Below are 20,336 nucleotides of genomic sequence, written 5' to 3' on the forward strand. Positions count from 1 at the left end.
AGTCAGAAAAAACTGATATTAATTTTGCCAACAAAAATCGAAATTGGTCGACGACAAGAAATAGTACCTAAGAAGAGGCTGTAAAACCTCATGGGATGACTGATCCTCTCTTTTGTGGATAAATATTGACAGCTTGCCATCAACTGCTTCTGCTTCTTCCCCGATATCCTCCGTCTTGAGAGCTCCTTTGGAGCTGGCCCGGGATAGACTGGTGTCTGGCTCAGAGGAGCTGGGAGAAAGGAGGGTCTGACACCCTTAAATGTGAAAGGAAAAAGCAACATCATAATTACTTTTAAATCGTTTTAAGAAAAGGGAGGAGCACATATAGTAAGTCCTTCGTGGCCGGAGACACAAACCTGGCACTACATAGTCTGCCAGCTTAGCCAGAAGCAAAGCAGCAATACGTGATGCTGGGTCACTGGCATCCTGCTGCTCAGCGTCTAGGGGGTTTATTGAGAAACTCCATGAGGGCAAAGCCACGTTTCCACAGTCCTCAACACTCATGAGAGGCAGTGCAGCTCGGCATAGCTGCAAGATGATAAGAACTAGCTTTGGAGAGGGTCTCTGGTCAAGCAGTAAGGACAAGAGCTTAGAAACACAGGCAGGTTGGCTCAGGATGGCTTTCCCTATGTGGCTCCTGGGATGAAAAACAAAGGGATGTATAAGTATACAGAAGGAATATATAATAACACAGAGAGGCATGGAGTGCTTTCGCTCTACCTGGAAAGATCATTGAGCAGACTGAGTACATCCTGCAGAGCGTCATTGCCAGCCGCCTGATTTCCACAGCATTCTGTTGCTCTGGCTAGGTGATTGGTCAGCAGGCTGGAAACCTGCCTTGCCAGGCCAGAATGAACTGCATCTGTTGAACCGCCTGTAAAAGAGAAAACCAAGTAAGGTGACCTATAATAAACAACATACCACAATAACAAAATATACTTTACTTGAGAGCAGACCACAAACCTTCCACTTTCTCCCACTCGATGCACCGGTTGGCCAGTACCTGAAATGCAGCCCAAGCCATTGTGGCCACCTTCTGCTTTTTGGTCTGCTTCTCATTTGAGCTGCATTCTCTCTGACCACTCAGACTGCAAAGTCTATCCATGAGCTGGACAAGTCCACTTCGAACAAGGCACTGCTCCTCACTCCTACAGCGACAGATCAGATAAGTTAATCTGACTCGTTGTACCGAGTGATGTTTTGCCAGACCGATCCTTCAAAGTCGATTGACTTGCCTGGTGTAGGGGATTGTGCAAAGCAAGCCAATACTGTTGGCACAAGCAATAGGGTAGCGAGCACATAGTGACACTACAGAGGTCATGGTCTCTCCGAAAGCTTCCTGGACCTGCTCAACCATTCCACCACAGGTCAGCTCCTCGATCCTGAACAAATGATAGACAAACAGATATGTAGAGAAAAACATGTTTTTGTGCAAACTCTTCTTAGAAAACAACATTAAGATTTTCGTGGCATCTTTTCTTACCTTGGGCCACCTTGTAGCACCATAGTAACAGGTCCCACCAGATGTGTTACCCCACCCACTCTGACAGCAGCAGTTAGCAGTTCTCTCATATGAACGAGTGCCTGCTTTCGCGTGCTGCCTCGTCTCCAGCGTGTCTGCGCAGCCGACAGGAAGCTGCTGCTCGACACCTACACAACCGGAGAGAGCAAACCAGAATTCACGACATGAATTTCTCACTTGGAGGGGGTAACAAATATTTCCAACAAAGAGGCAGGCAATAATAATGTCTCCAAAACTTACAGCCTGATCAGGTGTGGTTCCAATGAAAGCAAATAGCTGTCCCAGCAGCACACTGTATGTTGGCTTGTCTCTGCCGTCCTCAATGGCCAGAGACTGCAGCAGGGTGAATGAGCTGCTGCGATGACTGGTTGGGTGGTGTCGCCTTCTAAAAATAAGAAGAGTAAAACATTCAACTTGAAGTCCTAGTGGTACTTTATGTCTAATCCAATTACCAATAAACTAGATACCTTTGTGGAGCATGTGTAAACTCTAAATCTTGGTTCGCAATCATCTCCAGGTCGGAGGGTGCAGACATGCTGCGTAAGAAGACTGGCTGCTTGACCAAGGGGATCACTGTCTTGGCATCTGACACCGACTTGGAGGCTGTCACAAACAAAATGCAAACAAAAAAAACAAAAAAACACTTAGTTTGAGAAAAATGTTGCTTGATTGAGGAAAATGTCACCAATTGCTTTTCTGTAAATATGTTTTTTTTTGTTTTTTTTTTTGTTTTTTTTATTAAATGAGTGAATACCTGGACCTGGAGTCCCAGCTGGTGTGGTGGTTAGGCTTCTGCAGTGTGGAGCGATGGTAACGTGGAGAAGAAGCTCAGAGCGGTTCATCAAACTTTTTACAAGCATTTTGGTTTTAGCCAGTGGGACGATGCCTCTGATGAGTGTGGTGTTTACTTCCTGGAAGAACTTCTCCCTGTTTGAGAATACATGAAAAGTTAGTGATGACTACCAAAACTGCCATTATAAAATGGCCATTATTTTAGTATATCCAATAAATATAAAAATAAATATGAAACTCATTGGGATTTTTTCCTCATTGTGTGTTGGAATCAGATGCAAAGGTTTCAGTATTTGTCAAGATATTTAAACGTTCATTCGCTGAAGTACAGCATAACAAAATATCATATTCTTAACAGCTGTAATATAATGTAGTATAACAGTATATTATTAACAGTTATTTTGGTATTTAGTAGGATAAATGTACCCTAATATCACGTCTGTTGATCATACCGCACAGTAAGCTCACTTCAGAGCAATCATCATGACTAGACCACCGTTAACTCTTCCGATGATTGTAAATACTTTTTACAAGCACATTTGAATAAATTGACTTTTTTTGCATGCAAGTGTAAAGTTAATGCAGTAAAAAAAACAGTTTTTAAAAATTAAAGGCAAAATAGAACAAATTATACAATATCAACACAATGGGTTGTACATGAAAAGATTAAAGCATTTTAAAAGCACCAGTTCCAGGTACCTCAGTGCTAGAACAACATTCTCTAAATCACTGAAATCGAATGGAACCTCCTTCAGGGAACATAGTAATTCCAGTTCCTTCATTTTGTTCTGGCAAGAAAAAAAAAACAATTTCAATGGCAATAAAACAACTATGGTGTTTTCTATTTTCTAATCTCTTAAACATAATGTAGACAGGACAGCTGAATGATACCTCAAAGAAGTGATAGTCGTGAAAAAAAGGAGTGTTGTTCTCCAGTTTTCCTTGCTGAGCCTCTTCTACCTCATTTTGCCACTTCTGTTCCAATTCTGCAACACTCTGAAAGCAAAGCAGGACATAAGAAAATATTTGAGGATTTTCTCAAAAGCACGGTGAGTAATTTCAAATTACAGACTCACTTGCAGCTGACGCTCCATTGCATTGATCTTTTTAAATGTCTCAGCCATAATCTTGCAGACTAGGTCATATTCCTCTGTGTGATCTTCTCTGTACTGATAGTTCACAAGTGACTGGAGAGCATCCACCAGACTCAGATGTTTAATGACACAGGAAACAATAACCTCTTCTAAGACGTCTGGACGGATCACCTCCCTGGCGCAAAACAACATGAAGGAGAAAAAAATCTGTGTTTTAGAAAAAAATGCTTCCACAATAAAACATAATAATTCCCGCTCGGTGCTTAATCTGAGGCAATACGTCTTTTCCATGTGATGGAACGATTCCCTTACTTGATGCTGGGGCGGAACTGTGGTCGAGCCCTTCCAGACACTTCCCTCAGCCTGCTCATGATGCCTGGAGGAAGGCGGATACGAGGCAGGTCAAAGTAGGACCCGGGCATGAGGCCCGGAGGCGGGATGAGAACATCAGAGGGGTAGGTAAACTCCCGGTCCTCCTCAATAGTGAGTGGCAGTGGTGAGGGGCTGGGCGTGAGAGCTGGAGAAATGGCACCGTTTGCTTCCACCTGCCATTGGCATCTAAAATAAAACAAGAAAAGTCTGTAAGTATCGCATATCTCCACCAAACGTTCTTTTGCAGTATCACTTCAATCGGTAAGCGGAGGACATTTTGAGAAACATTTCCGCGTAGCTGCGTCACCTTTGCAAAAGCTTTGAGCACAACAAATCCTGGCAGGCTTCTTCTTCTCTCGTCACTTCTGGCCCGTTGTAAAGAATGCGGAGCATTGAGCAGGCCAGCACTGACAGACCCAGTGCGAGGTCTGCAAGGAAGGGGAGGCCTCCAGAGACATCCTCAGAGGACTCCTGTCGAACAAGAACAAACGGTGTGTTCAGGGGTGACGTTCGCACTGCGGGTGTGAATAATCAGCTGGGGATATGGAGGTGGAAGTACTTCCACTTGTTACCTGAGCTCTGACTGTACAGGCGAACCCCCACATGGCTTTATCAGGAGTGTTGTGTTCACGGCCACTTCTCATTTCAAAGGAAAATGTAACAGTATCGCCTTCAACCTGAATAGGATAAACAGAAAAAAAACCTATTAAAACACAATGGCTAATACAGGCTCACTATACATCTGTGATTCAGATTTCAGATTACCTTTACAAGATCTTTAGGCCAACCCGTTCCTAAGACACTGCGACTTCCATACCCAAGAGTGTTTCCTCCATACTCTGTTACTTTACGACTGTTGGTGTTGGGACCAGCATAGATAACCAGCTAAAATACACAACATACTGAATGTGTAAACAGGCACGGCTGTTACAATTAACTGCACAGAATATGTGCAGAAGTCTCAAAGAATGAGGATTACTTGTACTTACAGTTGACAGAGTTATTACCTTGTCATAGTCGTACTGCGAGGAGCAGCGGGCATCGAAGCGCAGGTACAGGCAGCGAGCTCCCGGGATGTGCACCGTCTCCTTGAACTTGTAATTATCCCTCACAGGGTGCATCGTCTCGACCGTTTTCCCAGCAGCCCACGGAGCAGGGATCTTCAGTCCAGTCAAGAACCCGGCCTCTTCTCGCTCATCGAGAATTCTTATTTGAATGACACAAATAATCAGGGGTGTTCAGAAAGCTTTATGATGTAAACTAGTTGTATCATTCAGTTAGAGTGGATGGCAAAAGCATTCATTCTCCTCGAATGTTTTGCCATGTTGAAAGATTACAACCGCAACCCTGCATTGTTGGTTGGTTTGGTTGGTTGGTTGTGTTGGCTTACGTGGCAGCCCAACACAAATGACTACTTATGAAGTGGAGAAAAAAAAAAAAAAAAAATCAAACATGGTTTTCAAACTCAAAACTTTCACAAATAAAAAGAATCTACACAATAGAGTCTTTGTATTCACCCCTTTTTGAGTTTGTAAGGTCACCTTTTGCTTCCGTTACATTTGCTTGAAGTATGTTTCTACCAGTTTTCTACTGAAGTTTTACCCTTTCTTGTACTCAGATGATCATTTTATAATAATTAAAATGATCCAAAATTAGTGGATGATTCTTCCGTCTTCCTTTTCGCCACAGCTCATAACAAAGTAGGACTTTCCATCAACAATTTATTTATTTTTCTTGAAACACTTTCATAATTGCCAGATTTGTGGCGTATTTGGCTATCCTGTCAAGACATTTACTAATTAGATAACTTCTAAAGATAACTGGTTACTCTAGAGAGAAAATACAAATCCATACTTTGTTGAAAACCAGGTTTTATTTTCTTTTGACTTCATGATTATGTACTACTTTGTGTTTGTATATCATCTGAAATCCTATTAAAATATTTTGACATTTGTGGCTGTAATGAAATACAATAAAAAGAGGTTCAAGGGTTATGAATACATTTTATGTAACATTTACAGAAAAACAATGTTTTATTATTATTACTATTATTTTAATAGTAGTTCCGCTTTGGAAAACTCACTTGTCATCAGCAGTACATGCTTTAGCTCCCTGCCCGAGAGAGCCACCGACAGGTAGAGGATCCTCAGTGAAAAGGAGAGACTGAGTCTTGAGTAACAAGGCAGTCTAAAATAATTGAAAGAAATAAATTAGCATTTTTATGACCTTTCATCATATGTCACAAAATATTTCTAAAAGACTGGCCATACTGACCTGGCTGGTATAAAGCACTAGCTGCACCAACTGGGGCATGAGGGCATCAGCAAGGGTGAGCGTCTGCAAGGTGGGATGCATCAGAGAGGTGAGTAGCACTGGTAAAAGGTGCCCAAGCATGGTCGCCTTGGTCACCTGCTCCAATCCCTTCAACCTGAATAAGGAAGGAAAAGAAGGGAAAATGTAATCACATAAAAAAGTAAAAAGATATACATTTTACAAAAAATCTCCCAAAGGTGTTTTTATAACTTGCTATGACAGATAATTTATTGAGTATGGCTTGTTTAGAAAAGAAATAACACCTTGACTCGTGTTTTACTAAAATGTGTTTTGTGATTAAATGGCTAAACAAAAAGGTGGAAAGATAAAGTGTGCTAATCTTTACACACTACAAAAATTAAGGTTCACTGGGAAACTGACTTTTGACCAGTGAACTACAACGCCTGATCATTTTCCACTGAAAACAACATTCTTCTGTGTGGAAGCTGTTACTTTAGTAAAATGATTCAGTGTTAGCTGTTTTCCATTCCACTCAACCTTGTTTAATAATGGCTGCTATTTCTCCCACATAGCTAAGTGTTGACTATGCTTCTACTATAAATAATTAATGACTGCACACAACAGAAAGGCGACTTTGAACACTGTTCTTATCTCTTCTTATAACATTCCTACAAGAGAAATAAGTACAAATCTGTACTGGCCAAAAAAGTCTGATAGGTACATCTCTATTCAATTGAAAAGGATGCAGATAAAAGCTCACCTGGTCTCTCTGTCAGAGATGTCACTGTTAATCAGAGCAGTGGTCACCTGCTGCAGGGTCTCCAATACTTCATCACAACCCACCAGGATTTTGGTTGCTAGAGACAAGATGCTGCTCTGCAGCTCCTGAGGACAACACAGAATAAGCCCAGACTTACGTAACACTGCCTCAACATTTTTCAATAAAGCACAAAATCCTAAATCCATACATTTCATCCACTTTTGTTTATTGTAATCTCTCCATATTGGGGTTCCCCCCACCCCAATACTACACTTCTATCAACTCCTTTGAACCCCTGAATTCTTCTTGTAAAGTAGAAGGCGTGCACCAAAACGCCATTATTTCTAGAAAAGGTTATTTGGGTCAAAATGTAGCTAACATTGAATACTATGTAATGCTACATTAAATATGTGCACTGCACAACCTTTTAAGTAGCATCCATACCAAGTTTAATCGTCCACTGCATTACGTCATTGCTTGATTTCGCAAAGACACACACAAAGATTGAACGGTGGTAGGGGTAGTTAAAGGGGATGTTTACCTGTACCTTCATTGTTTCCCCTTGCAGGGAGCTATCACTGTCATCACTTTCATCTGGACGGATAAGAATGGTGTTACTGAGGAGGTGATTTTGAACAGCCATGAGGTAGCGCAAACAAGGTGAGACCACCTAAAAAAAAAAGAAAAAAAAAAAGAGAGAGTGAAGAGTAAAAACCATCGGTAGATTGTGAGATGGTAAGCTTTAACAGAATGTGACTTGTCTGCATAGTTGATATTTAAGAGCTGCTGAGCAGATTTTCATACTGGTACAGTGGAGAGCAGCTTCTGGAAGTCATCTCTGGCAACAGTCTGACATTTAGTGATGAGGAGGCAGGACTCGCGGACAACTGTCTTGAGGACATAATGTAGAAGCTCATCGTTTAGTCTGAAAAAGATAAGTAGTTGAAACATTTTGAATGAGAAGATTTCTATGAGAACATACAGATGTAACTTGCAACTAAAAGTGCATTTTGTTGAGTAAGAGCCATCATTTACCTGTAGTGGTCATCATCTTCACTCCCAAACCTATTCTTCTGTAGTTGTTCAGCCAAGTTGGTGAGAATTACGTCACGAAGTTGAGACAGGCCACTGTTTCTTTCACCTGAGTATTCCCCGTAAAGAATGAGACTTGATGCCATCATACACCATTAAAACCACTAAATTATTTATTTTTTCCAAAAAATAAAAAAAATCACCTTCAGTTAAAACGAGTTTCAGTAGTTTATTCAGTTCCGTCTCTCCTTGATACAAAGTGTTCAGGCCTGAGCTACATATGCAGAAAACAAGAAGAACTGTTAAAGAAAAAAGATGACAATAATCATTGAAAAGAGGCATGTGTGACATACCTGATAGCCAGACACACTTCTCTCTGTATCTCAGTTCCTATCTGATCCACTGGAGCCATGAGCAACTGCCACAGGAGCCGGCCAGATCGACGCACACTCTCTCTATCCTGCTCCGACAGGGGATTGAAGAACCTGAAAACCACCTGGATAAGACAACCAAACAGATAAATGGCTAAAAAACAAAGAACTGGTAGTCCTCTTATCTGTCATGAAATGAAAATGTACAGTCATTTGCTGCGTAACTTAACCTATCTAGGTCCGTGGCGTACCTGGAACACTACCAAAATGCAGCGGATAATGCAGGTATCTCTATTGACCATGGCCTTCTCCATAATGTCACAGATGCTGCCAAAGTGACGGGCTTCGATGGGATGCTGTTTACCCAGCAGCGCTTCCAGGGGCAGACTGTTGCTGCTGGCTGCCAGCAGGTTCAGCTGGTGGATACACATAGCACCGACATGATGAAGTAGCTGGTTGATCACCTCTCCAGTGGCCACCGTTTCCTCTGTCAAAAAACAAATTTTGCAATTGAACACAATTCTGAACTGGTTTCGTAAAGATGACGTGGTGTCAGTTCTCGCTGCGTCTACCTTTGGGTTCCTTGATGACATGGCTAACACCGAGCCTATGGCACACATGATGAAAGGCTTGGTTCCCAGGATTGCACCACTGATCTATGTAGTCACTGGAGCATGTCCAGATCAAGTTGTTCAATGCATCATAGCATGCGCCTTTAAAACAAAGCATCAGAGAAACCGATGTAACGACACGCTAATGTAACAACGCAACTCATGAATGGCATCGTTTGGACCCACCTAGCCCTGCTACCTGGGCTCCCCTGCCAAGAGAACTGCCAGGAGCATCAATGAGGTCAGCACGACTGCTGAACTGGCCGTCAGCCAAGTTGAAGACCAGGCTGGAGGCTAAAACTAAAATGAAAAACAGAACATGTCATGCTAACTAACAACAGTTTAAGCAAGCTAGTGTTTAAGGTAACATGTACAAGCAGCAGCAAAGCTTAAAAGTACTCCAAAAGCCAAACAAGCATAACATTATGAAAACCTGCCTAGGAGTGAGTTGGTCCCCTTTTTCTATCAAAAAACTTGAAATACAGTCTCTACTAGACCACTGAATGTGTGCTCTGCTGTCTGGAATCAAGATGCTAGGAGTGGGTTATTCAATTCCTGTAATTTAACAGTAAGTCAATACCTCAAACTTGTTGCTGAGTAAAAAAGCATTTCTGAATATTTTTTTGCCTTACTGCAGGGCCTGTCATTCTGCTACCGGGCTACAAAAATCCGAGGATACCACTACTATGAAAGGGCGTGCATGGCCTGCAGCTGTAGTTAGGTAGGCAGTACATTTCAAAGTAACATGGACGGCAGGACCCAAGTTTCCCCAGCAGAACTTTCTCCACAGAATCACACTGCCTTGTTCAGATAGTGTATTGTCAAGTCATGAGTACCTCAGGTAAGCAACTAACATTTTGCGTAATGTGTGTGTGTGTGTAATGTGTCCCACCCAATGTCATAACATTATGCCTGATTAGTATTTATGTGAATGTTTGAATATAATAATATACTTTTTTTTAAAGTATCTCTGCATTTCTAAAGAAAACTCAAATTGAGGTTTTGTGCTTACTTTTTAGAGAAGACAGGCTGCTGGTGCCTCCGAATAGGGAACGAGTGGCAGAACTCCCAGACACACCGGGAGGAGAAACAAGCATCACTAGGTAGGTGCCACACACATACATCGGGGTCTTTCTCAGCGTCTTCAGAGGGAGGCCACAACTAGTGTTTACAGCTGCAGAAGAATTAGATGCCAATATGTCATAGGGGGAAAAAAATATTAAAACTAAATGTTACATCCTTTGTTATGTATTAGACAACTGTAGTAGATTATCTGTTATTACCAGACTGTTCCTCTTTGACAGTGTTGGTGATTGCAGAGCCTGTGAGAGCAGCCAGTGTGGCAGAATGGGAGGCCCGGAAGCGTGACATTCGACTCAAGAGAAGTTCATTCAAGCACTTGGAAGACTCGCCCTCTTTGCGAGTTAGAATAACTCTCTCTTGCAGGATGTCTGCAACACACAACCCTGTCTGCGTCTGTGCCACAGAGAGGATAAAGAACACCAACATGAATTGAAGAAGAAGAAAAAAACAAAACGAAACAGCTCAGGTTATACTGCAGGGTATATAGACCTCACCGACAGATGAAAAACATCCATGAAGACAGAGTGGCCTTTCTGCGTCTTTTCATTGAGACTTGCTGGGGACCAGACCCAGTACAGATAAGTTCCATCTGAGCAGAGATGGAGCGTGGTCATGCTGCTGCCCACGGGGAAGTGATGGGCTGGCATGGGGACAATCTGGCACACCTGAACATAAAAAGAATAGAATGGTATCAGATACATCTACGATTTTCTATTTGCTTATGTTACTCTCCATCTTTTATCTTCAGCGTGGTCATTCACAAAATACATTCATGACAAACAGATACTGTACATTATATTAACATGTTTTTATTACTGCAAAACAAAACATTTGTTCAACACATTTAGAAATTTGCTTTGCAATAGACTGAAAGTAGGCAGTACCTGTAGAGTGAAGGGATCAACAACCTGGCACAGCTGATGAGGCTTGGCATCAAAGGAAGAAGGACGGTGGAGGAGACGACCGCTGCTGAACACAACCCAGCCAGGCTCCAACTCTTCATTTCGACAATACACAAAACCCCTGCGCAAACATGTTACTGTTGTTATTACAATTTCACCGTACTGATACAATGTTTGAGTAAGTAAAAAAAATCTCACGGCTTTTGAATACACGTTATAAACAATAGTGACAGCTACCAGAAAGGAAATGGGCAGAGAGAGAACGAGGGGAACACATGCAACAATGGTGTAAGGGTCAGAAATCAAACCCAGGACAAATACTTCGAGGACCAAAACTTTCTTATGTGGGAAACCCGCTCTATCGCTACACTATGAAGAAAATCCTGAACATTTATTACTGCACAATTAGTAATTTTTATCGTTTTAGTATGTTTTTGCTTTGCAAGAACCCACCTAGAAAAAAGAAACATAGGATGGCTTTACAGTTTAAAATTAAACTATCTTGTTCTTTTGTTGTTGTTTTTTTCCCCATTGTTGCCACAAATAGAATGAGTTTATCTTCATCGCTACCACATCATTGAGCTCACATCCTTCAAATGTGAGAGTATTTCTGTCACAGTGGCAAGTGCCATTTAAGTCTTCTGCATCAGTCTATTTTCTGTTATTACTTACGGAGAACTAATAATTCTACATTGAGTCAGGCACGGCACACTTTTAATTTAATTTATTCTACGCGGTTTGGTGTAAGAGACAGCAGAGTTAACTCAAAAATAAAAACTGAAATTATTGGTGTCTCTGCAATTACTGGCAACTTGTGATCCTACTTTTAACCTGCTGATAGCTGTGACAGATCCCAGAAAAGTTCTCTGCAAAATTAAATATTTACCGAAAATGAACAAATAAATCACTAAAAATCAGTCAAAACATTTACTTCACAATTTATTTATGTGTACAGTCAATGTGACTAATTTGACAGACAATCACTTCATTTAATAAGAACCAATTGTGGCGAGGTATCGACTGTGCTCTTGAGAAAAGCGTCAGTGAGCTATCCGTCATGCTGTATCATGCTGGTAACAGCTACAATAGACGAGTGAACAGCATGAGTTGATAATTGTCAGCCCTGCTGCAAGACTGCGGCAATGAAGTTTATTGCAATTATTCCCTACTGTTAGGTTTAAAAGGAACATTGTGGCCTTGTCTTTTTGCATCTCAAGTTAGTTTTCTCAGACTGAATCAAGCAACAACTTCACTCTGTATTTCCAGAATAGTATTTGATTACGTGCTTGTTTTATGCTTCCCCGATTTTCTTTAAGCTTCTGTGCAAACACAAGAAAACCTGGCTCTTTGAGTTCCAAACACATGCCAGAGGAAAGAAGTCTTAGCTTGCTACAACAGCAAGCTCATTAAAATTAATCAACTTTTGACTGTGCACTTTACATAGGGGTCTATAAAACATCCAGGACATAAACGGGCCACATCACTGCCTTCAGTGATGGATAAGTGAATATGTTGCTGTAGATGAAAATATGGGTAACACTTTATTTGAAGGGGGGGTGAATAAGACTGTCAAGACACTTTCATAAACATGACATAACATGTCATGAGCATGAATAAGCCTTCATGAATATTTATGACTGTTGTCATAAAGCGTCATTCGGTAAATTATGACACTTTTAATACAAAGTTGACATTATTCAAAATGTCTTTGTTATGACAACTTGACATTAACCAGGAAATCATTACTGTTTAAACTTTATCTTTAATAACACAAAGTTACCTAATTTTTAAAGTGCAATCAGTAATACTTTTATAACAAATTTATATCAGTAATGATTTCCTGGTTAATGTCAAGTTGTCATAACAACGACATTTTGAATAATGTCAACTTTGTATTAAAAGTGTCATAATTTACCGAATGACACTTCATGACAACAGTCATAAATATTCATGAAGGCTTATTCATGTTCATGACAGGTGTTATGTCATGTTTATGACAGTGTCATGTCAGTCTTACTCATCCTCCTTCAAATAAAGTGTTACTAAAATATTCAGTGGAATGAGTGTCACATTACCTCAAGGTTCCATGTAAACCAGAGCCAAGCTTGCTTAGTCCTCTCCCAGAAGAATTAGTGGTATACAGATATAGACCATCTGTGGCTAGACAGCGCCCTAGGTCTGTGTCTGCAAGACAAGAGGAAAACAACGAGAATGAAAAGGGGCGTTATTGATCAATCTGTGTATATATCACAAATATGCAATGCAGACTACATTTTAAAATGTCATGTCTTTTGGGTTTTTTTTTTTAAAATAATACTAAAAACTGAAGAACTATGCGATTAGCAGCTCTTTTTCACACATATTGGGTAATGTTACTTCTGGTTCTAATGCAAAAAAAATCATTATCAATCACAGAATGGCTTCCAAAAGCCAATATAAGGATTTCGCCATATTTCCAAGTAATGCAGAGAAGCACAGCTCTTATAACAAACATGTTGTAAAGACAGTTCAACTTTTGATTTATCCAGACAGAAAGAAAAACTAAAAAAAACATTCTACAGTATATATAAGGAGAAATTGGAATTGGCTACCATCTGTATCGGCAGACCCAAAAATTCAAAAGTACAAGGGGCCAGAAAATGGCCACAAAATTATATTTACCTTTACTTTCTGCTCCTCCAGTGGAATTGTCAGGAGTGGGCAGCATGTCCTCAAAGCCCCAAGACACACTGTGCTTACCCCCTAAGAGGCAGGATGGGGACCCTGGACCTCCCTCAAGGAGCAGAAGTCTTGTGCAGGCAGGACAGGTTATGCAGTGGTTACATTTTGATAAATAAATAATTTTTTTCAGATAATCTAAATGGCTTCCCCCTACCTGTAAAGGACATCTGACACAGGAAGATGGCCCAGGTCTCTTTGTTTTTGCAGCAGATGAACTGTGTGAATGAAGGTCTTCAAAGAGCCCCTACGAGGTAGTTTGATATAAATATCAGGACCCAACATGAAACACAAGCGTAAGAGCAATGCAGAATACTTTTCAATCCTTTGTATATCTTGTTTTATTTAGTAATTTTTCCCAAATATAAAAAAGATATTATAGTCCACAATGAATTTCATCAGTGCTGAATGCATAAACCTGCTTTATGCTTTGTGATTAACAATAACTACACAAACCTAACTGAACACAAGCATGGAATTCATCAAACTATAAGAATATCTGTGTAAAGGTAGCAACTGCAACATTACATTAATATAAACAAAATACGTCAGCCCCAAGTATTATCTTATAATAACATTTATCTTTACTATTATCTTTACTATGATGTATGTACAGCAGCTGGGAACAAAACTACACCATTTGATTTGTATGTGCAACAACACAGCATTTGGCCAAACGCCTACAAAACCAGCTTCTTAAAAAAAAGATCCACTCTGGCATATGTTTATGATTCCGAGTTTAACTATGTCACAGCTCACATACAAACTTTTTTTTTCCAAAATTAAAATGTCCACATCTTGCAATGCAAAAAGTTTATTAACCACATAGCAGTGAAGCCCACATGGTTACCTAAACCTCACACATTAGTGACTTCCTAACCAGAGTTCAGGAAAAGTAAAGCTGATTGTCCTTTGATTAGCTCCAACTCGGGTTAAATAAAGGGAGCATTGCTAGATGGTTCCACACAACAAAAAGCAGACACTAAACAGCTCTCAACCTCAGCTGAGGCTAAACAAAAAGTGGACCGTTCTGGTTTTGACAGGCTTCTGTTTGTTGTCACCAACAGTTGCTAAGAGTTTAGACACAAATGTAAACAGGCATTCTGTTCTTTAGTGTAAAAAAAAAAAAAAGAAAACATACATCGAATCACATTTACTGTTGGAGTTTTTTATACAATACTAATCGAAACTACAGCAATGGGAGAAACATTTTAGGTGTTAATCAGTGTTAGAGGTCAGCCGACAGAGCATGTTGCAGGATACAGAGAGCTTTCATTCTGAACACTGGGCTGTGTTTGCAGGGAGCAGAAAAGTGTGCTTATACCAAAAATACCTTACCGTAAACTAGGACATGTTTAAGGTTAATTTAACATTTCCTCTCATATTTTAAAAAGAAAGGAAAAATATATGAATTGTTTTGTTTTTTAAACTTTAATCAAGTGTTATTGTTCATGCAGCATCTGCAAATGGAAAGGAACTGATCGGATTAAGTTACATGCTAATTTTAGAAAATGTTGCTAATAATAACCAAATTTTTTCAGAGCGAAGTTAATGATAAGCTTCTGTTATTTAAACAACTAAGGAAGTTTAAATAACTTACTAAGTAATATTTAATTGTGCTCATCGAGAATCAGCTTTAAGTTTTAATGCTCCTCTAACCTGGAACAAACTTCCAGAAAACTGGAAAACAGTCGAAACATTGAGTCCCTTTAAATCAAGGCTAAAAACACTCTTGTTTAGAGCTGCCTTTGATTTATAATAACTGGAACATCAACCAATACATTTGATGATTTTGATTACGGAATTTGACAAAATGTAATGACTATTAAAGTTTCATAATTTGTTGGAGAGTTATGTCTTTATGGTGTAAAGGACTTTGAATTGCCTTATTGGTGAAATGTGCAACACAAATAGCATCAAATAAACCTTCAGATTGTGTTGTTCTACCTGTGTTGACATGAGCCATCAGGAAGACGGAAAAAAATGTGGCCTCAAGACCACGAGGACAGATGTTATTGACTCACCTGGCGCATGCAAGGGCCACAAGTGCAGCAGCCGCATTTTCCCGCTGTCTCTGTGTGTGAAGAATCTGTGAACGAGCCTTAGGCTGAGCCTGGCCCGAATCCTGGGGCTCATCTTCTAGCCAGGAGCACAGCAAGCCCTCCAGGCCATTGAGACAGTCTGAAGGCTCTTTGCTGAGGCTGAGCGGCTGGCAATCCCGGAGGCAGGCTAGCAGTACTTCTGCCGTCACGCCGCAGAGTGCTGGGTCGCTGCGAGTCTGGGACTGCAGCAGGGGGAAGACCAGCAGTAGGGCGACACGGGAAGTGAAAGGAGCTTGCTCAGGTTGCTGGAGGAGACCTTGCCTTTTGAGCAAGGCCAGGGTCTCCTCATCGGCCCCTCCTGTCCCCTCACGGTCCTGCTGCTCCTCCAGGGCCAGCTGCCGCTGCGCCGCCCACAGGCCGCGCAGAGCGTTGAGACGGTATTCCAGCAGACGAGCGTATGCATTGCTCTGATTCCCGCAGACGGCACGGAGACGCTCTGCGAGCTCAACGGGGTTCTTTGTCTCAAAAGTAAGAATCTGAAGAAGAGAATTAGAGTTTAAGTAAGATAAGATGAGAAGATGTAAAGACCATATGAACCTACAGGAAAATAGTAAAAAAAAAAAAAAAAAGCAATTATTTGTAAATAAATGTGTCAAATTTACAAATTCAGCATATTTTGGGGTTGTAAAGTATGCCTCGTCTTCTTGCTTCAAAACTATTTTTTATATAAATGTTTCAAAAATCTTTCATATGTAGGTGTAAACGCAATTAACGTAACATTGTAGAATTAAGACAATTAATCTCTAAATGCATTTTTTTCCCTGTACAGACTAAAGTGATGAATCATTTCCAGGAAATAAAGTCTTGTGACTACAGTCCCTTGGTCTAATGGTCAGAGAAAGCAAAGATCATTAGGTATAACATATCAAAAGTGAAACAATGTGCCTCATGTGCACTTAGGCAGCATTTCACATATTGATTACATTCTGCAGCACACGAATCATAGGCCAGAAGAAAAAAAAAATCCATTTATACCATTTAGCAGGCACAATTTATATTGATTCAATTTCAGCAGTGCTTCTTATGTTACAGTAACACTCTTTCACTGGATGCTGGCCCTTCTCCACCCTGGTCTGGAAAACACTGCTGCCACTCGTTTTAGGCGTCAGATAAAAATAGTCAGAATTACAACACCTACGAAAACGGAACTAAATTACTAAGCCAGCCTTAGAAATGATAGACACTGGGGCAAGATATGCAGTGAATTTCACAATAATAAAATGAAACGGATAAACCACCGAACCACCGATATTATTATTTTTTTTTTTGTCCTCCATGAGTCACATCCTACTGAACAGCCTGTTTCAATCTCTTAACGACAAAGGAACAGGAATGTAGCTTACACATGAACAGTTTTGAACTGCTGTATCTGTGAGCTGATCAAATATCATACAAATGCATTGTAATTGGCTCTGATGTAAACGTAATCCTGCACTGCCCCTTTAACAATGCTCTGTCTCCAATATATCCACCTCAGATGTATAAACCGTGTTGTATGCTACATGGATATTGAATAATTTAATAGAAGAGATGTCATAAATATATCTGCACAGTGTTGTAAGCCCATGTATTTTCAAGTACCACCTGCTCTACTTTGGGCTGGCTTTAGTGGAACTCAGATGAGAAACTATTCACAAGTAAATGAACTGTAATGGAAAGATAAACTCAAACAGCTATTAAAATAAGAATCCACCTTAGGCCAAGCTTCCGATTCAATTCAACCAATGTGCTAAAACATCTTTAAATCGCAGTTTTCAACATCATTTTAAACTCGCCGTAGTGAATTTTGAGGTCCAGGCTGGTGAAAAAACTTCTGTTTCATAAACTCTGACTTGTGATGTTTTCTTGTTCATATTTCCTACTTGTAATTTCTATTTGTGGAAATTTCTATACAAAACATGCAGAAGAAATAAAAGTTGTTCTTCCTTGTAACAAAACACAACAAACAGAAGAAGTAGCTTTACCACAGAACTATTATTAAACTATCTTGACACTATCATGGTACTTAGTGGTACTTCTAATTAACAGTTTGAGAACCACTGTTCTAGACCGATGCAATGGGACAAGGCCACAATACCTGCAACTATATATCTGCATGAAAGCTTCAAACAGGTACACAGCTCATCTATGGTTCTGACATTCATGTAAATTGAACAAAAATCACAGCATGTTGTCAGCTGTGTGTTAGTGCAGACAGTGCTCAGTATGACACTGGAATTACATTGAAATTAAGGAAAACAAATGACAAACAGGTTAATTAAATCACAAGTTAAATGACCAATTCAGGAAAAAATAAGAATATGTGGCGATTACATGACAGGCTAAACATGTAAAGGGCTGAACAGCAAGTTGATAATTGATTGCACAATTATAAAGCATTTGTTGCATATCATGTTAACAACTGTCTTTGTACATTCCCATATTTTCATCTATTTATGGATGAAAGTATGGATTTCAAGCTGGACCTGTTACCACATAAATCCAGTGGTAGCGTACAAAGACCAGACATCAGCTCATAATCATGTGACATCATGTCCTTTACAATAAGAAAGGCAGCACAAGCTCGCGCTTATATAAAGAAGCTTGAACACTGAAACATCGAGGCTGTAAATATACATTGTTACTGCAGCTAGAAGTTTCAATAGTCATCATTACAAAGTTAGACGAATTTAACCCTACGACAATATCCGGGTTTGATTCAAAAGAAAATCAAGTCGGCATTTTAGCGGACATAATAAATATCTGCATCTATCCATCTACTCTCAACTAAGTAACTAAGTTGAATAGGTATTAGGTGCGGAATACAGGAAACATGTAAAACATGAAGTGAAGCTAAAACGTGTTTTGTATGTGTATTACATTCTTATAGGAGACAATAGTCACCATTTATTCTTTAACTTTATATGAATCCTTTGAAGATTTTACGAAGAACTAACACCTAAATAACCCGTTCTTCCTAAGATTTAGTGAATTGTAAGATGCTTGGTAAGTTTAATACTAATGTTACACAACGACATTCGCGATTGCGGTAAAGCTTTTACTTTGAAAGCAGCAGGGAAACAGTTGGGCTCTGACAGCGAATCAATAACAAGCAAAGCAGAAAACTTGCAAACGTCGGTACTGCTGTGATCCCCGAGACTGTTTTGCAGCAAACGTAAATCATTTTGCAATATAATAAACTTAAAGATCTCTCCCCAAACCCTCTGCGTGGGAACGGTTCTATTTATAAATGTGTGTGGTACATGCTATTGAGAGAGACGGCTTTCACCTACCTCCTGCTCAGTGTCTCCCTGTTCCGACACTCCAATCTCACTGGGCAGCTCGGCCAGATCCGTGACCCGTATGAGTCCGTCATGGAGAAATATCGTCTCCTCCTTCACCGAAAGCCACTGGGACGAGTCCACAGCCCCGGAGCCCATCACTCTCTCCTCCGACAGTGATGCCGAAAGAGGCAAACATTAAAAATTCAGTGACAGAAAGTCAGAAACGCCCTAGACAGCCTGCTAACCACCTACAACAACATAACTGCCTTAACTGTCGCAGTCTTATCTGACGGCGGAGTCTGGCGGAGCAGACTGTGGTGCTGGGAGGAACCTAACACACGACAGCCCGACAGCGAGCAACCAGCACCGGCAGCCCCCGCTCCACACTACATCACTGCCGAGCTAACAGCTGCTTTTGCCTGGCTGCCTTAACTAGCCGGAGCTGAGCTAGCTTACCGTACGGTACCGTTTTAACGTTACCGACCACAGTGGGCGTGACACTCGCGCTAAAGCCAGTTACCGCGTCGCTGTTTGCACAACAGTCCATTCAGGGCCCGAACTGCATCTCTGGCGATCTCATTTCACGTTCAAAACGTCCTCGCAGACAGCTCCGGTCCCGGCCAAGCCGCTGTGTCAGAGCCTGGAGGAGATAACGGGAGTCACCAGGCCATGTTTCCAAGGCCAACTGACGGCTCCCAGCATGCATCGCGCCAGAAGAATAGCTGTCTAGCTGTCAAAAATTCATGAGCTTATTCATACACATGACTCAGTATGAGACTTTTCATTTTTGTTTATTTTTTTTTCTGAATTAAGAAAATACTTTTTGATGAAAATGAAAAATTTATAGATTTTTACATTTCAACAGACGTGAGTTGTGAAAAAAGCTGGAAAAAAAAGCTTAATAATTCCTATTTAACCATAAAATAATTGAAAAGAATACGCACTGGTGTAAAATTTTCTTTTCCCCATTCCTGGTTTTCTTTTTGTTCACTTGTGTTACCCTGCAATGTGGCTGAATTAGAGTGAATTATGATGAATGCAGACTGTTGCTATTTAGGGTGGACCAACCAATTAGTAGAATTAGTGGACAATTACTTTCCACCCGCAGGACCATGTCTGAAATTTTTTTTCTCCTATATGAATGTACAACTGGTTTACTTTTGTTGTCTTTGGTTAATATATAAATTGGTTTAATGTTCTGAGTTTTGGAAGTTTTACAGACATCCAGAATAATCGGAAATCAGGCACGGAGGCAAGCATTTTTTCACGCCACTGTAGATTTAATTTATAAACGAATATTTTGGAGTTGTTTTTTTTTCCTCCGTCGCCTGTATCTGACTCTGTGTACGGCCCCACACATAAGTAAATGTGACAAACACAGACAATATGCCTATGTATGTCCAGTGAGGTCAAAAACTTTTAACTTTTTCTTTCCTGCTT

At 40.4% G+C, this 20,336-nt stretch overlaps 1 protein-coding gene across 2 annotated transcripts in view; it reads right to left on the bottom strand.

Annotated features, from left to right (window-relative positions):
- hectd4 (HECT domain containing E3 ubiquitin protein ligase 4) overlaps window positions 1-20,239 on the bottom strand; it is a 38,931-nt gene extending 18,692 nt beyond the window's left edge. The window contains exons 1-37 of one of the 2 annotated variants that reach the window (XM_014992774.2): window positions 18,906-20,239; window positions 15,556-16,109; window positions 13,689-13,778; window positions 13,475-13,602; window positions 12,889-12,997; window positions 10,796-10,934; window positions 10,406-10,576; window positions 10,112-10,304; window positions 9,841-10,002; window positions 9,015-9,128; window positions 8,790-8,930; window positions 8,469-8,704; window positions 8,200-8,342; window positions 8,050-8,120; window positions 7,850-7,955; window positions 7,619-7,739; window positions 7,362-7,484; window positions 6,815-6,939; window positions 6,055-6,208; window positions 5,864-5,967; window positions 4,788-4,986; window positions 4,546-4,665; window positions 4,353-4,457; window positions 4,088-4,251; window positions 3,721-3,966; window positions 3,391-3,583; window positions 3,206-3,310; window positions 3,014-3,102; window positions 2,277-2,449; window positions 1,990-2,125; window positions 1,763-1,907; window positions 1,484-1,650; window positions 1,236-1,382; window positions 964-1,148; window positions 721-874; window positions 357-637; window positions 68-254 (exon numbers count right to left, since the gene is read on the bottom strand). In XM_014992774.2, coding sequence (XP_014848260.2) covers window positions 68-254; window positions 357-637; window positions 721-874; window positions 964-1,148; window positions 1,236-1,382; window positions 1,484-1,650; window positions 1,763-1,907; window positions 1,990-2,125; window positions 2,277-2,449; window positions 3,014-3,102; window positions 3,206-3,310; window positions 3,391-3,583; window positions 3,721-3,966; window positions 4,088-4,251; window positions 4,353-4,457; window positions 4,546-4,665; window positions 4,788-4,986; window positions 5,864-5,967; window positions 6,055-6,208; window positions 6,815-6,939; window positions 7,362-7,484; window positions 7,619-7,739; window positions 7,850-7,955; window positions 8,050-8,120; window positions 8,200-8,342; window positions 8,469-8,704; window positions 8,790-8,930; window positions 9,015-9,128; window positions 9,841-10,002; window positions 10,112-10,304; window positions 10,406-10,576; window positions 10,796-10,934; window positions 12,889-12,997; window positions 13,475-13,602; window positions 13,689-13,778; window positions 15,556-16,109; window positions 18,906-19,052 — 5,927 coding nt within the window. In that variant the 5' untranslated portion in view covers window positions 19,053-20,239. Of the gene's footprint in view, window positions 1-67; window positions 255-356; window positions 638-720; window positions 875-963; window positions 1,149-1,235; window positions 1,383-1,483; window positions 1,651-1,762; window positions 1,908-1,989; window positions 2,126-2,276; window positions 2,450-3,013; window positions 3,103-3,205; window positions 3,311-3,390; window positions 3,584-3,720; window positions 3,967-4,087; window positions 4,252-4,352; window positions 4,458-4,545; window positions 4,666-4,787; window positions 4,987-5,863; window positions 5,968-6,054; window positions 6,209-6,814; window positions 6,940-7,355; window positions 7,485-7,618; window positions 7,740-7,849; window positions 7,956-8,049; window positions 8,121-8,199; window positions 8,343-8,468; window positions 8,705-8,789; window positions 8,931-9,014; window positions 9,129-9,840; window positions 10,003-10,111; window positions 10,305-10,405; window positions 10,577-10,795; window positions 10,935-12,888; window positions 12,998-13,474; window positions 13,603-13,688; window positions 13,779-15,555; window positions 16,110-18,905 lie in introns of both variants that reach the window. The other variant, XM_014992771.2, reaches the window with a different exon arrangement.
- Window positions 20,240-20,336: the final 97 nt, after the last annotated feature.

This window comes from Poecilia mexicana, unplaced genomic scaffold, assembly GCF_051168715.1.
Source record: "Poecilia mexicana isolate PSO_F unplaced genomic scaffold, ASM5116871v1 scaffold_9, whole genome shotgun sequence".
Classification (NCBI taxonomy): domain Eukaryota; kingdom Metazoa; phylum Chordata; class Actinopteri; order Cyprinodontiformes; family Poeciliidae; genus Poecilia; species Poecilia mexicana.